At 41.9% G+C, this 15,826-nt stretch overlaps 1 protein-coding gene across 1 annotated transcript; it reads left to right on the top strand.

The window, feature by feature from the left end:
* The first annotated feature begins 209 nt into the window (after positions 1-209).
* LOC124087599 (putative serine protease 46) lies at positions 210-15,806 on the top strand. Its single transcript, XM_046436549.1, has 5 exons — positions 210-294; positions 3,834-4,011; positions 4,116-4,375; positions 5,190-5,353; positions 15,543-15,806. Exons 1-5 carry the CDS (start codon positions 210-212, stop codon positions 15,804-15,806), a joined length of 951 nt encoding a protein of 316 aa, XP_046292505.1.
* Positions 15,807-15,826: the final 20 nt, after the last annotated feature.

The raw sequence follows: 15,826 nt of genomic DNA, 5'->3' as shown, positions 1-15,826 counted from the left end.
CTGGTAGGGCCTTGCCGTGACCATCCAGTCTCCTTCTCAGAGTCTCGCTGCTACTGCAGCTGGATAAGCCCAACCCTGGGGCAGAAACCCATGTTCTGCTGTCCTGAATAAACCATGAATTCTAGAATCCTCACACAATGGAGATGCCCCGCCTTCCTTGTCCCCACTTTCCATCAAAAGAAACAGTAAGGGCCAAACATCGGCTTGCCATGGCATGTGGGCCAGGGAATCTCCGGGGTTATATCAGACCTGCATTGTTCTCTGCCCGACTTGAGAATCTGCCCTTTGTGGAAGGTAGGACTTCAGGGTGTGGATGGAGGCTGAAGGGGTCTGTCTGCCTGGGCACCTACGTCAGTTGTCCTCGTGCCTGGAGGGCCTCGCTAGGTTTATATCCTGAGGTGTACATCCTCAGCAGACTGAGAGGATGGGTGTGGGCTATGACCTCATGGGGACCTGCCATATGATATGATGTTGGGCCAGTTCCTACTTTTAGGGTGACCATGAGCACATGAGGGAACAAAAATGGAGGAAGAGATTAATCCCCATGGAACAGATGAGCTTGTTTGGGAGGACCAGGACCTGTGACAATGGCAGTGTGCCAAGGGAGTGTCCACTCACTCTAGATCGGCACTGGTGAGATGGCTCATAAGGCAGTACCCGTGTCCTGGGGACACCATTCCACAGAAGGGAACCCAGGCCCAGAGAGAGACCTTTGTGGCTTGAGAGTGGCGGAGCCAGGATTCAATACCAGGATTCAGGTGACACCAGAATTCAAAAGATTCTTTGGAAGTGAAAAGTTTGACCACAAGTGACAGAAGACCTCTGGGCTCTTATCCTAAGAGACTACCACTTTAGTCTGCTGGCTGACTTTATGGAGATGGAGGTGACAAGGCCAATACGTGCCCTCTGTTGACCAGTGTGAGTGTGAGAAATGACATAGTCCTGCTTAAAAGTGACCTTGCTCTTTCTGACTCTGGGTCTCCAAGGAGAGGTGGAGGACAAGGTTTGCAATGGGATCTGTTTGAGTAAGTGGCAGTTTTGTGCCTGGGACCAACTTGATTTGTGACATCTTATACTCCCAAGTATAATCCATCATGGCTCCATCAGATTTGTCTTCTGTCCTTGGTGCTGGCATCCATCTCCAGGCCAGATCCTGCAAATTCTGCATAAGGATTTGGGGATGGAGGCTGAGGTCAGCTCAGTCCTGGACAGGAGTTCTAAGGAGGGGGTGTTCGTTGAGACCTAGGAGCCTACTGAGGGCAGGGAGCATTGGGGAAAAGGCCAGCCCTGCTACCTAGAGCTGTCACTGTGTAAGTGGTGAAGTTCTTCCTGCAGAACTCTGGCTCTCTGGGGCCTTAACTTTATGAGAAAGAAACCTGCAAGCTTCTGGAAGCCCTCACCTTCCTCCCAATGTGAAACAGTCTTTTGATTGGGGCAGGCTGTAATTGGAGACAAAATAGGTATAGTCATAAACCACCATAGTGTAGGAAAAGGACCAGAAACATGGCTTCTCCTGTGGGAGACAGAAAATAGGACAGCCAGTGGAAAGGGACATGGACAAGAATGGAGCATTAAGCAGGTAAGATAAGACAGTACTCTGTGGATTGGTCTTGAGGGCTCATGGAGTGCCTGTAGATTCCTATGGAAGGTTAAGGGTAAAAGCATCTAGCTGTGGAAGTCTGTGGCAAGGGAACTGTCTATGTACCTTAGTGACAAGAGCCTGGTACACACCGTATGAAGGAGTCCAAACATCAATGGCCTATGTATTAGTTACCTTTAAGTTACTGCAGGGAAATACCTGAGATGACCTACTTATGAAGTGAAGAGGTTGAATTAGCTTGCAGTTTTGGAAGTTCAAAATCCAAGATCTGTCAGGGTGGGATGGGAAGAATTGCTTTGTTCTCTGGCAAAGGTGACAGATGATGTTCCAGGAGCTGGTGTCCCAGTAATGAGTGCTCACATCTCAAGCCAAGAAGCAGAGAAAGAGAGAAGAGAGTCAGGTGGGGGTCTCTCAGTCTCCTTTGAGGACACGCCCCAATGACCAAAGGACCTCCCACAAGGCCCCACCTCTTAAAGACCCACAGTACCTCCCATCATGGCACTGCGAGGACCAAGTCTTTACATATTGAGAGGACACTCAAATTACACCAAAGCATAGCAGTTTGTGACCCCCCCCCCCCCGAGGGATTTCAGTGGGGCAGGGCCAGTAGATGTTTCCACTAACATGCACAGGTCACTTTTGTTATTAGCCTAGTCTGTTTATTATTGTCCCTTCCAACACCTGGGACTCCTCCAGGTGAGGCCAACCAAGCTTCGGCAGAGGCTGCTGGATCCTGTGCTTCTGTTCAGCTCTGCATACCATGCGGCCAGGGAAACAGACTTTCTGTAGCCACGCGACAGTTTGTGGTATGCAGTGTGTCCCACCCTGCCTCTATAAGACATCCGTGATGGCGTGTAACATTTCGTTGACCAATCCAGACTTGACAGCAGCCTATAATAAGAAACCTTTTCATTTTTCTGTAATCTGGGTCTCCAACCCTTCTCCCTTTCTTACCCTTTATAAAGTTCAGTTATTTAAAATCAGTCTAGGGGGACAGGAATAGGAAAGACAGTAGAATGAATGAATTAATGAATCGGACATAACTTTCCTGTGTTCCTATATGAATACACGGCCAGTGTAACTCCACATCAGGATGGGAAGTTATGCTCCACGTATGTACGATATGTCAAAATACACTCTACTGTCACGTATACCTAAAAAAAAAAAAAAAACAAATAAAAACATTAGCCCTAGCAGGTCCTGTTTAAAACCTCAATCTTATTTCTAGTTCAGTGCAGCCTCTTCTCCCCCTCCCCTGCCCTTGGGGCCAGTGAGAAGCAAGAAGGGAATGGGCCAGTGCTGCTGGCATGGCCCGTTAATTCCAGGGAGATAACCAGACCAGGCAGTGAGGGGATGGAGAAGAGACAAACAGACACATAAATAGAGAAAAAGCTGGGGATTGGTGGTTCAGCCAACCTATGAAGGGAGTAAGACCAACCACAAGCAAGCTCAGCATGTTTATTATATAAGTTTTATTATTTAAAGGATTATTGTGGAAAAGTTTCTTCAAGGCAAATAGAGCCAAGGTCATGAGTATGAACAGCTTATGATTATCAGCTTGAGCCCATATCTTTCTAGCCTCCCTTCCCCCGTCCTGAATAGCTGGTGTCTGAAACTCAAGGTTAAGAACTGAATAGCTCTGTGGCTGGCACAGAGCCTCCTACTGAACAATAGAAACTGGGCTATCTCTATTGGCACCTTTGCCCTGAGAGTTCTCTAGAGGGGATTCACCTCTGTCACAGGACAGTTTCAAAACCCTTGGTTCAGAGTCTCTGTTCACTCTCTTACATGGTCCCAAGGACCATACCTCTAGGTTGTAGTCCGGGTCAAGGTGAGCTGGAGTTTTACAATACAACATTAACTATCCATTTCTTTTTGGCCACAACTGACAGGCAACCCTGCTCACTGCTACCCCACCACCTACCCCCTGGTTGACAGCATACCCCTCTGATGACTCTTTCTCCCCTTAAGTCCCCCAGTCATCTGTTCATATGAAATGTGGACATGTATGAGTCCTGGGGTGATGGCTCATAAGAAGCCCTGAAAGCGTTGTCTAGTTCCCACTGTTCGGGGGTTTTCTTTATAATGTGGAGCATTTTGGTCTTTGGTTGAGGTGATGGGAAAGGTCCCTCCCTACATGTGCATGTGGCGGTAGCTGTTCTTTTTCCCAGTCTGCTGTGTCCAGGGGTGTGAGGGTTGCCCTTCGCTGCCCCCTCTCCACCTCTTTCTTTAGGGGCCTGGTTCCAGACTTGCGGTCAAACCAACATTTCCTGCAGGGTGGAGAAAGGAAGGCTGGTGGAGGTGGGCAAGTGGCCATGGCAAGTGAGCATCCTGTTCCTGGGAGTGTACATCTGCAGTGGCTCCCTCATCCACCAACAGTGGGTCCTCACAGCTGCACACTGCCTGCAGAGGTCAGTCGCAGGGGGTCTGGCTGGGTGGCCTTGTGCTTAGCCCCAGTCTCGCTGACCTTGCATGGCCTTGCTGCAGCCATCTGCCTCCTACCCCGGCCCTGCAGATCTAAGGACCCCACAAAGTACTCTGTGAAGGTAGGAGTCCAGCAACGCCCAGATGCCACCACCCAGTTACTGGTCTCTCGCATTGTGATCCATGAAAATTACAGCAATGTTATGTCCCAGGACATTGCCCTCATGAAGCTCAAAGATGCTGTCAACTGGTCCCCCCTTGTCCAGCCCGTCTGCCTCCCTTCTGTCCATTTCAAGCTGATCATCGGCTCCATGTGCTGGACCATTGGGTGGGGACGCCTAAAGGATGAAGGTGAGTGCAGGTGAGAGAAGTCCCAAGACACTTGTCCCTGCAGAGCACAACCCCATCAAAGGCTCATTTGTTCATTTCTTTATTCAGTTACCTTCTGCTAACATTTCCTGAGCACCTACTATGCCACATAGTGTCACTGACTCCTCGAAACATAGACATACACAGTATTCTAGTGCAAAAAAGACAAGGCCTGCGTGAACCTCAGTCGAAATCCAATATAATGTCCTGACCCTGCAGCATGGCAGGAAGTTAATTATTGGCTGTGAATGGGGTTCTGTGTCTACAGGTCTCCAGATCCCTGATTTCAGGAGGTCTTGAGGCCTTGAGGAGGCCTTTTTAGTCATAGGTGCTCTGATTACCTTGAGGCACCCCAAATTCCCAGAGATCTGACCCCTGTTGGTGCTATCTGAAGTTGAATGTCTGGGAGCCTTCATGGGGTTCTGCCTTTCAGGAGCATCTCACCTGAGCTCAAAGGTGTGCCACCTTATCAGGTGGCCACAGAGCAGCAGAATGCTCTGCAATTCATTGTACACAAAAGGAGCACAATTTTTGACTTTTCTGGTTGTACCCAAAGTAGAGTGACACCATTTGTGCAATCATACATGTACCTAGGATAATGATGTCCATTAATGATGTCCCATCTCTTTATGAGCTGGGACCTTTTCAATAATCAGGCTCTAAGCGGAGGCCTTTGTAAATTGCCAACCCAGGAAATGGCCTGCTTCTTAGTAGTGAATATGGACAACTCTGAGCTGGAAATATTCAAAAAAGCTGAGGCGATGACAAGGCAAGATCTCTCTCTCTCTCTTCTCAGTGGCCCAAAAGTCCCCCTATAGTCTTCAGGAGGTGGCTGTCAGGATCATACACAATAATTTCTGCAATCAACGGTACCAGTTCCTCCTTTCCAAGGACCAGAAGCAGTTCATCGGGGATGACATGCTGTGTGCCAGCTCAGAATTGGGCTCAGACACTTGCCAGGTGCGGAATGTGTGGATGGGGCAGGGAGGAGGTTTTCTGGGGTCAAGCCTTCCTCACCACCTGGCCCTGGGAGACTCGATAGAAACCTCTTTCCACTGAGCCTCAGTTTCCCATCCATAAATTGGGGTGTCCTGACCACAATGATGACAATAATGGTAGTACTTCTCAGGTCATTTTAATGCTTCTGAACATTAGCCACATGCATCTTGCCTCTTGCATGGAAGGTCATAGGTTGTATTAACTTTCATCTTAATTCTGATTGCCAAATTATTTTCCAAAGCGGTTCTTTGAAAAGAATATGATACATAATCTTTCAGCATTGTTTGAGTCACATTGCTCCATATCTTTGCCAGCTTTGGGTATCGTCAGACTGTAAAGTGTTTTCCATTATGATAGATGAGAAATGGTTCCCCAATTGTGCATGTCTGCAATTTCCAGTGTGGTTGTACATTTTTCTGTGTATTCACTCTTCATGATTCCTCTTCTAATAATTGCTTACCCATATACTTTGTACATGTTTCTTCTTGTCTTTTTAGCTTTATATTCTGGATGCTAATTCTATGTATAGCAAATACCTTTGCCTAGCTTTCCATTTGGCTTTTCACTTTTAATGCTGTCCTTTGCTGAGAAGCCATTTAGATTCTATTATAGTCAACTATTTCATATTTTCCTTTCTGGCTTATGTTTTTTGTGTCTTATTTAAGAAATCCTGGGCTGGGGATGTGGCTCAAGTGGTAGCGCGCTCGCCTGGCATGCGTGCGGCCTGGGTTCAATCCTCAGCACCACATACAAACAAAGATGTTGTGTCCGCCAAGAACTAAAAATAAATATTAAAAAATTCTCTCTCTCTCTCTTAAAAAAAAAAAAAAAAAGAAATCCTTCCTTTTCCCGAGTTCCATTCTATCTTTTGTTCCAAAAAGTTTGGAAATTTCAGTTTCCACAGTTTGAATGCATGTGGCATTATTTGTGAATGGTGGAAGGTAGGAAACTATTTTCATTTATTTCCTCACATGGACCTCCAATTATCCAAGTGGCGGTCACTAAAACAAAACAAAACAAAACCAAAAAACATTTCCTGCATTGACTGTAAGCTCTCTCATCAATCTTGTATAGATCCAGGGCTAACTTTGTGAGTTAATCTAGAAAATTTACTTTTGGCCTTTCTTTATTCCTTTCTAATGCAAGTATCTGAGGCTATAAATTTACCTCTAAACACCGCTTTAGCTTTGTGCTATGAATCTTGATATGTAGCCTTTTTTGGGTTGGCAATTTCCATAAATTCCTAGTAGTCATAAAATTATTTCTATAGTAGTACCAGTTAGGGAGAACATACCAAAACTTCTTGGCTTATATTTTTTAATGTTCATTTCATTATTTTCCATTTCTATTAATTTGTCTGCTTTTCTTGGGTGTGATTTGGTTGTCTTTTTATACCGTCTTGAACAAAAAAGTTCAATTGTTCTTGTTCTGTGTTTGATGTAATTATGATTGTGAAATTACCCTTGATTTGAACTTTGAATGTATCTCTTAATTTTTGTACTGTTGTGATTCCATCATCTCCACTTTTATTTTAAAATTTGTTTTGTGATTTGGAAAGAAATGCATACATTTTATTTCTAAAAAAAGAAACACATAAATGTAAATTAGACTCTCCTATAATCAAGCTACCTAGTATTTAACTTAAAATTAACTTTAATTAATTAACTTAAATAAAATTAACTTATTAATTAAGATTATTTAGTTTATATCCCTAATAATACTCTCTGTGTACAAATATCCTAAATAAGTTTTTTTTCTAGTTTTGACTTTTTTTTTTAGTTGTAGTTGGACACAATACCTTTATTTTATTTATTTATTTTTATGTGGTGCTGATGATTGAACTCTACCACTGAGCCACAACCCCAGCCCCTGGATTTGACTTTTAACAAAACCTAAGTATATAGTTTTTATTCCCCAACTTTTAAATTTTCACTTGCAATATATCTTGGATTTCTTTCCATGTCCATATATTTAAATATATTCTTGTCTCCTTAATTACTGAATAGTATTTCTCTTATATGGCTACATCATATGGGTGGGGGGGTGGGAGGGTTGGACTTGGGTTATGATAGGTCTTTCTCCTGATGCTTTAACCTTGGCAGGTTCAGAAGACAAGGTTAGCAGGACTGGATGGGAGGAGGGGAGCTGAAGGTGGGGAAAGGAGAGCACAGTGTTTACTTCTCCCTCCCTCTGGCCAAAGCCCTAGATAGCAGTTTTACTTTACATCGAGTCCAACATTGTGATTATTACATGGAAATGGAAGTTCTGATTTCTGAATTGAGATGTTTATGTGATGATATAATCATAGCTCTTAGGATCACATTAATCAAAATGAGCAAACATTTCTGTTTTTACCCACCTGGGATCAGGGAAAAAAACTCTCCTTCTAAATAAAATTTAAAGGGACAAAGGGAGTTCAAATAAAATGATCACTTTGTCCAACATACTGCTGCAGTCTGACTGGGCACAAAATCACGAGCCACTCAAACAGGAACAAACTTTATTTCCAAAACTCCTGCGAATGCCATGCACGCGGCCTTCTTCCGGGACACACTACACCAACAGGAAATCCCTCCTCCGGAATTCCCTCCTACCGCACTTCCCCAACCAATGGGAACTCTCCGGGAGTCCCGGGAGAGCTCCAAAGTAGCAGGCCCCAGGCGGACAGCAGGGGTCTAATCTCTAATTAAATGCACATCTTAACATAATCATTATCATCTCAATGGCTTGCTGGTGTCACCTTTCAACCCAAAATGCCATGCATCATTCCTACTTGGCTATGGCTCTCAGCAACATACCATTTCACTTTTACCTGACTTTTCCCCCTGTTCTCATGTTGAACTCCTTTTATTTCTATTGGGTTATATAAACTCTGGATATTATATTCTATAGTAATTAATAGCAAAAGAGCCATTTTTTTCAACTTAATTTCAAGTGCTTCATAAACATTTATATTTATGTGAATATGTATATGTACATATGAATAGACACTATAAAACAAATATTGGTAAAATATTGACAATTAGTGAACCAGAGGAGAAAGAGTGTATTTGTGACTTTTCTGTAAGTCTCAAATTATTTCAAAATTAAAAGCTACCAAAAAACTCTGGGCACTGGAAGTTTCAACCTTTGTAAAATGCTCTACAATGTTTTACTCTTTTTGTTCAATGTGGGTTTCCCCCCATGGAATTATATAAATTTTTATTTTTACTTATCATTTTTTTCCTTTGATGAGTTTTTTTTTCTGTGCTCAGAAATACCTTTTGTAATCATTTTTTTCATTATGTTCTAATTTATCTCTTTAAATACTTTAATTTTTATTTATCTGGAAGATTGAGAGAAGGAATCTAGCTTTATTTTTCTCCAAATGGATAGCCAGTTTATATAAATATATTTCATTGAACATTAGTGTTTTTAGGTAATAATTTAGAAATGCTCCCTTTATTATATTCTAAATTCACATCTCATTTTGGTCATTTCTTTCCCTTATAGCCTCATCCATATTCCACCACCAATTTTTTAAAAATACTGTAGCTTTATAATTATTTTTGTTTGCGGTATGGCAGAGATTCCCTCATTATTCTTCATTTAAAGAATTTACCTGGGGTTGGGTGCCCTGTTGCATGTCTGTAATTCCAGTGGCTCAGGAGGCTGAGACAGGAGAATCACGAGTTCAAAGCCAGTCTCAGCAACTTAGGCTCTAAGTGACTCAATGAGACCCTGTCTCTAAATAAAATACAAAAAAATCCTGAGAATGTGGCTCAGTGGTTAAGTTACCCTGCTTTCAATCCCTGATAAACAAACAAACAAACAAAAAGAACTTACCTGGATATTCATTCTAATTAAACAATCTTAGAATAACATAAAAAAGAAAATCACTTGGAAACTTTTTGTGGAAATTAATAGATCAATTGAGGGCAAACTATCTTTTTATTTTACTTTTTTTCTATATGTCCCCAAAGCAAGAATTTATAGCTTTTTTCATATCCTTATTGCAAACTGCTTCTTAAGTTTATTTCTAGTTATTATGTATTATGTCCTTATTGTGAGCAATATGTTTTTTCATTGCATTTTTATATTAATTTTTTTGTGTATTTACTTGGTAATGAACAACCTTCCTGGATCTAGTTGATTTTCATTAATTTTGTAGGCCCAGAGACATATCTGCAAATAATGCTGAATTTACCTCCTTTTTTCAATATGTGTGCCTCTTCATTCTTTTTCTTGCCTAATTGCAATGTCCAGAACTCTATTCCAGAACCTTTGTTGTCTTCCATGAGTCATTGTCATTTAATTTTTAGTAGGTTGCTTGCATTTATAAAAGTGGGTGCTATTTTTTTTTCCAAAATACCTGAGGACTGTCCTTTAATCTATTTATCAGGAAGATTGTTTTATGGTTTTGTCCCCATCTTGAATTTTGGGTTGATTTTTTCCCCCTTTGATCCACTTCTTTAGTGGTTTAGAAGTTACATATGTATATTTCGTTCTGCTACTGGTCACCTACTGTGGTTTAGATATAGTCTCTGTTCTCCCAAGGTCCATCCTGTTGGCGGGGGACGACTTGGTTCACAGAGTGGAGCTATTGGGAGATAGTGAAAACTTTGAGAGGTGAGACTAATGGCAGGATCTTAGGTCACTGGACACATTCTCTTGGAAGTTAATTCTCATGCAACCCCTTGAGTCCTTTGAAGAGATTGTTAAAAGAGGAACAAACCAGCCCTGGTTCTGTTTCTGCTTCCTGACTTAAGAGGTAATCACTGGCCTGACATACACTTCCACCATTACCATCTGCCATTGGCTATGGCCCTCATCAGAACTAAGTCAATGCAGGCGCGATGATTTTGAGTCTCTAGAACTGTGAGCTTAAAAAAAAAAAAGGCACATTTTCTTCATGTGTAATCTGTGTCAAGTATTTCATTGTGGCAACAAAAAGCTGATTAATTCGTCATCTTATATTTTGACACATAAACGCACCTTCAAAAGTGAATTAACATCAGTGTCCATAGCTGGTTCTTAATGAAGCCAAAACCATCCTGCCATTTCCATCTACTAGACCCTGGCTCCCACACCTCCTTGTTAAAAACACTCTGGAGCCCAACTGGCTGAACTCTAATCACATTTGAGTTTTCAATGGACCCTCTAGAGCTTTCCTGGCCTGCAATTTAGTCGTGATTTCACGTTTCTATGGTTTTTACTTTTTTCATTGCTTTGGGTACCTCTCCCCCAAACCTCCTGGAATCACAGATTTGCTTTTGCTCATCACTGACCTTCACGGAAGTGTTCTCACACCTTACCAAAAAGCATTTCATGGTCTAATTTGACATATAATCTGTTGAGGAGAGGGCGGTTCCTTTCTGTTGTGCTGTGGTGCTTATTTCAGGAGTAAATGTTCTGCTCTATCAACATATTTTCTGCAGCCTTCAAGATGACTGTTTGCTCTAACCCCAGGTTCTGGGCACATTCATCACGCCACTGACCTTGTGTTCCAAGATGGCCCCTTCTTGGTCATGATGTACTTTTGTTTCATTCATCTGCTGAATTTAGATTCATAATGTCATTTTTAGAACATATTTTAAGAATTAAACTTTTTGGCTTTGAAGTCCTTATTATCCTGGACATAAAAGACGGAAGTCCTCTAGTCCTCTAATACTGTTCTTTATGTGGAAACATTTTTTTTTTACAAGTGAAAAAAAAATGCCTCTTGGAATAAAGGCTTTTTTTTTCTTTTTGGTACTGGGTATTAAACTCAGGGGTGCTAAATCACTGAGCTATATACCCAGCACTTTTTATTTTGAGACAGGGTTTCAGTAAGTTGCTTAGGACCTTGCTAAGTTGCTGAGTTTGGCCTCAAACTTGCAATCCTCCTGCCTCAGCCTCCTGGGTTGCTGGGATTACAGGCTTATGCCACCTCTCCTGGCTGGAATAAAACTTATATGCTAATATGTGCTATAAAAATAGAGTTTTAATATTTGACAAAATGCATAAAGAAACAAATGCATAAACATATTCTTGTTACATTAAGGCAATATTTAAAATATTCCCAGAAGTCTCAGTGAAACAACAGCATAGGTTTTCAGCTTTAACTTAGCTAATATTGCACTTGGTAAGACCATTTAAGGTTTCTGACATCCTAAAAAGCCTAATAGCTATTATTTCCAATAGACACTGTGTGCTGGACCCTGAGATAATGTCAGGCCCAGGAAAAGTACTGGCCTCAGTAAACAAGCAGCCCCGAGTAACACAGTCTATCAGTCCATGCCAAATGATCTACAGAACCTTTTTTTTCCCTTCTCCAGTGAGGCTGGCTCTTCTTTAAGGTGGATAAAGGAAATAATTATTCCTTTTTTTTTTTTGAGTTAAAGTATCAGGGCTATGTAAGCTTCACTTGAAAAATATTTGCCCATGTTCAGGAGCATTTGAAATGAAATAAATTGGATATCTCCTTGGATATTGGATAGAAGTTGATTGGGAAACTGCATAGACCCAGCAACTCAGGAGGCTGAGGCAGGAGGATCTCAAGTTCAAGGCCAACCTGGACACCAACTTATTGACCATGCAATGAAAAGGAATAGGGGTATAACTCAGTGGTAGAACATTTGCCCAGCATATGCAAGGCTCTGGGTTCTAGGACTAGCACCGCAATAATTAAACAAAAAAAAAAAAACCAAACACATAGACATGTTTTCCTTTGAGGAGTCATTCTTAGGTAATATGTTGTTTTGTTAAACGTATTTTAGGGGAGGGAGGAGAAGAGGGAAGAGGAGGGGGAATGGGGACTGAAATCAAATTCCAGGCAAAAGGAACCTAAATACTCTGTATAAAGATAATGCTCTAATTTAAAAAATGCATTTTAGACAAGAGCTAAACTTTGCTCACTTTAGGCCCGTGGCTTTGCAATATGTAGTGTTCTTGTGTTTCAACATTCTAATTATAGATTTTAATTGTTTGTAATTTAATACTTTTGAAACTTATTTTTCTCTGGTGGGGTTGTTCATATTTTGTTAACTGAGTTCTGGTTTTATTTTGCTATGGTAGGAGGTTGTTCACATACAATGTCCACCCATCTGTCTGTCTCTCTACTTTTCTCTCTGGGTTTCACTCTTTCTCTGGGCCCCTAGCGTCCAGGGGATCATACAGTCAGGCAAGGACCCCCCATACTGTAATTGGAGGCTTGATGATTACAGGCTTGATTTTCTCCTTCAGCTTCCTCTCAAAAGGCTCTCTACTCAGATATATTCAATACACATCCTTGAAGACGTCTGCATTTTTTAACAATACTGTTGCTCAATATCATTTGCACAAATGATATTGTGCTACATATCACCTCTTCTAATTTCTTGAGGAATCTCAATTTGTTAGGATATTCACATTGAAAATGGTTTTATTCTTTGAAATCATCATAGTCCCCCCTCAACATGCCCAGTGACAGTCAAATCTTCCTTCCTCATCCAATCATCATTTTGAGCAGAGTTCATAGTTTTTAGTTACTCTCAGCTACTAAATACCTGTCCTATTAAAAGTCCTGATTGATTTAAGAAATGATTTCTTCTTTGTGTACCCCCATCTCCTTCCTCTGATGTGAACCCTGCCTCACCCAGAGGCCAGGGAAATGTATCTCCTGGCAGCGAGAGCCCTGTCTCTCCTGTAGCTCTCTTCCCTACTTGACATTTTTACCAGTTCCTTAGATTCGCTAGATATCGACCTCTGGTTGTCAGAAAGCAAATACCCCATCTTAATCCATCATCTATCTTCCATGATATTTGGTGTCTTTCACCAAAGATAGCCTTCATTTATATATATATATATATATATATATATATATATATATATATATATATATATATATATATATATATAATTCACCTCAAGATAAGGCCCCATATGGTTTTTCTTTGTTTTTTGGTACTAGGGATTGAAGCCAGGGGAGCTTTACCACTGAGCCACATTGCCAGCTCTTTTATTTTCTATTTTGAGACAGGATCTTGCCAAGTTGCTGAGGGCCTGGCTAAGATACCAAGTCTAGCCTCCAATTTTCTATCTTCCTGCCTCAGTCTCCTGAGTCCCTGGGAGTACAGGCCTGCGCCACCATGCTTGGCCCCATGCTTCAGCTTCATCGATTTCATTTTTCACATTTAGAGTTTTAATTCCTCCAGAGCATGTTTTGGAGGATCCAACTTCATTTTCCTTCTCTATCTGGTGAGCCAATTTCTCTGCCATCTACGGCAGAGTCCTTCTTTCCAGTAGACGTGATACCTTCTGTAACACACGTCAAGTCCCCTCAGGCCTGCGCATCAGGTTGTGGGCTCTCCATTGCCCCATGGGTATATTTTTATGTTTACACAACAATCCTACCCAGTTTCTATAATGAGAAACTTTGAAAAAAAAAACTGTCTGAAGCTGGGGTTGTGGCTCAGTGGTTGAGCACTTGCCTTGCATGTGTGGGGCACTGGGTTCCATCCTCAGCACCACATTTAAATAAATAAATAAATAAATCTTGTCCTTTATGGACTACTATCCTTCAATATCATTTTAGAATCAGACTGTCAAGTTCCTAAAAAAAATTCCTGCTCTTATTTCAATTGAAATTGCTTAATTTTTAGGGATTAACGTAAGAATTGACATATCATTTTTAATTGTTGTTACTCTGTATAGAATATAAACAAAAGAATATTTCTAAAATATGTGTGGAGAAGAAAGAATAAAACCACCACCATCTATTCACCAACCACATTGTCTAAGAAACAGCAGCTTAGAGACGTGTGCAGCTTCTGTGTGGCGGTTCCTGGGTCTCAACTGGAAGGGTCCCACTGCCTGGGCTTTTCTGCTTGCTGGTGAGGGCTCTCCGGGCCTCAGCTTCTTTGTGTGCTAGGCAGTATTTGGAGGAGCCAGGAACTTCTGTAGGCTGTTATTTGAGGGGTGGCTTGAAAAGTAGTTTCCTCCCGACAAAATCTGTTTGTTTCTGCCAGGTGCCTGAGAGTATGACCAGCCCAGAACGACTTTTAGTGACATCCCCTCTCAGCTAGGTTTTTTGAATCATTCAGACGGTGTGAACCTGAGTTCCACATTCACCTGAGAAGCAGTTTCCAGTTCATGCTTCCTCTGAGGCTGTAATCCTTTGTAGAGGTGTAGCTTTTTGCAAGAGCTCTCCTCCTATGTACCCCTCCTGGCTCTCTTTTATGCCTTTCTTGCATCCAGGAACAAGGCTATGAAACTGAAGTGCAGCTCACTGGGTTTGGGGCAAAAGCCATCTTCTGGGCTCTACTGACCCCTCTGGGTTCCAGCTCCCACGTAGGTTTGGGGCTCTGAAGAGTCTTCACTTTCTTGTCAGCTCATTCATGTATCAAACTAGCCAGCAGGAGAGGAGAGAGCCCTGTGCTCTGTGAGGTAGCAGGGGCCCTTCAAACCCTGCTGGCCTCACATGCATAAAATAATCATTTAAAAAAAATCTCACTGTTTTAGTGATATCCAGCAAGAAAGTCCATTAGGGTATCTTGTCCTCTATATTACAAGAAATCAATTCTGAGTTGACATTTTTTTACATTCAGTTGTCTCATCTGTGAAGAGTGGCATATCTGTGCACTAATGCAGGTCTTCTGTTATATTCTCAGGCAGATCTTTATTATTTTTTCCTTAAGTGTTTTATGCAGTCTTCTTTAGATTAAGTCCAGTAAATCTTGGTATGCATTACATTAAAAAAAAAGAGCTTTTTTTTTTTTTTTTCAACATTATAGTAGAATGTAAAGAAAGTTTAAAAAAATCTTAGGAAACCCACCATTACCAGAAATTACAGGCCTTATCTTTTGACATACATCCTTGTAACATTATCCTTAGCTGTGCACCCATTTCTGCACAAAAGAGGGGAGCAGGTTTGCATTTCAGAGAGCTCATTCTGTGAGCTGGATTGTAGGAAAGAAGGTCAATGAGGACACTTTGGAGGCCCACCAGAGCTTAAGGGGAAACTCCTGGGGGTTATGATCAGAGAGTTAGCAGGATAAAGCTAAAGGATTATGGAGAGGCCAGTGCTGAGCTCATGTGTCCTAGAGCAGGTTCATAGCCAAGTTGCATCCTGGGGGACAGCACAAGCCTACGCCAGTTCATGCTCAGGGGGCCTCCTGCTACCATCTCAGGCCTCTTTTTCTTTCCTCTGCAGGAGAACTCCGGCAGTTCCCTTGTTTGCAAATTGAACAACACCTGGATCCAGATGGGGATAGTGAGCTGGAGCTATCGATGTGGTGGGCGCCATCGCTACCCTGGCATCTACACCAGCACCCCACACTTTACCCACTGGATCAATAAGCAGGTTGTTGGCCTGAGGTTCACCAGCACCATCAGAGATGGCGCAACCATCCTGAGCTTTCCCTTCCTCACTGGCTGTATCCTGCTGGTCTCCTTGGGCTCCCTGTGGCTCCTGTGAGTGGTGTTTCTAGGATAAAG

Source organism: Marmota monax, unplaced genomic scaffold, assembly GCF_021218885.2.
Source record: "Marmota monax isolate L192 unplaced genomic scaffold, Marmota_monax_Labrador192_F-V1.1 WCK01_AAM20220418_F8-fsc00021, whole genome shotgun sequence".
NCBI lineage: Eukaryota > Metazoa > Chordata > Mammalia > Rodentia > Sciuridae > Marmota > Marmota monax.
Note: the sequence above shows the minus strand (reverse complement) of the source record. Positions and strands in the feature narration are given on the sequence as shown.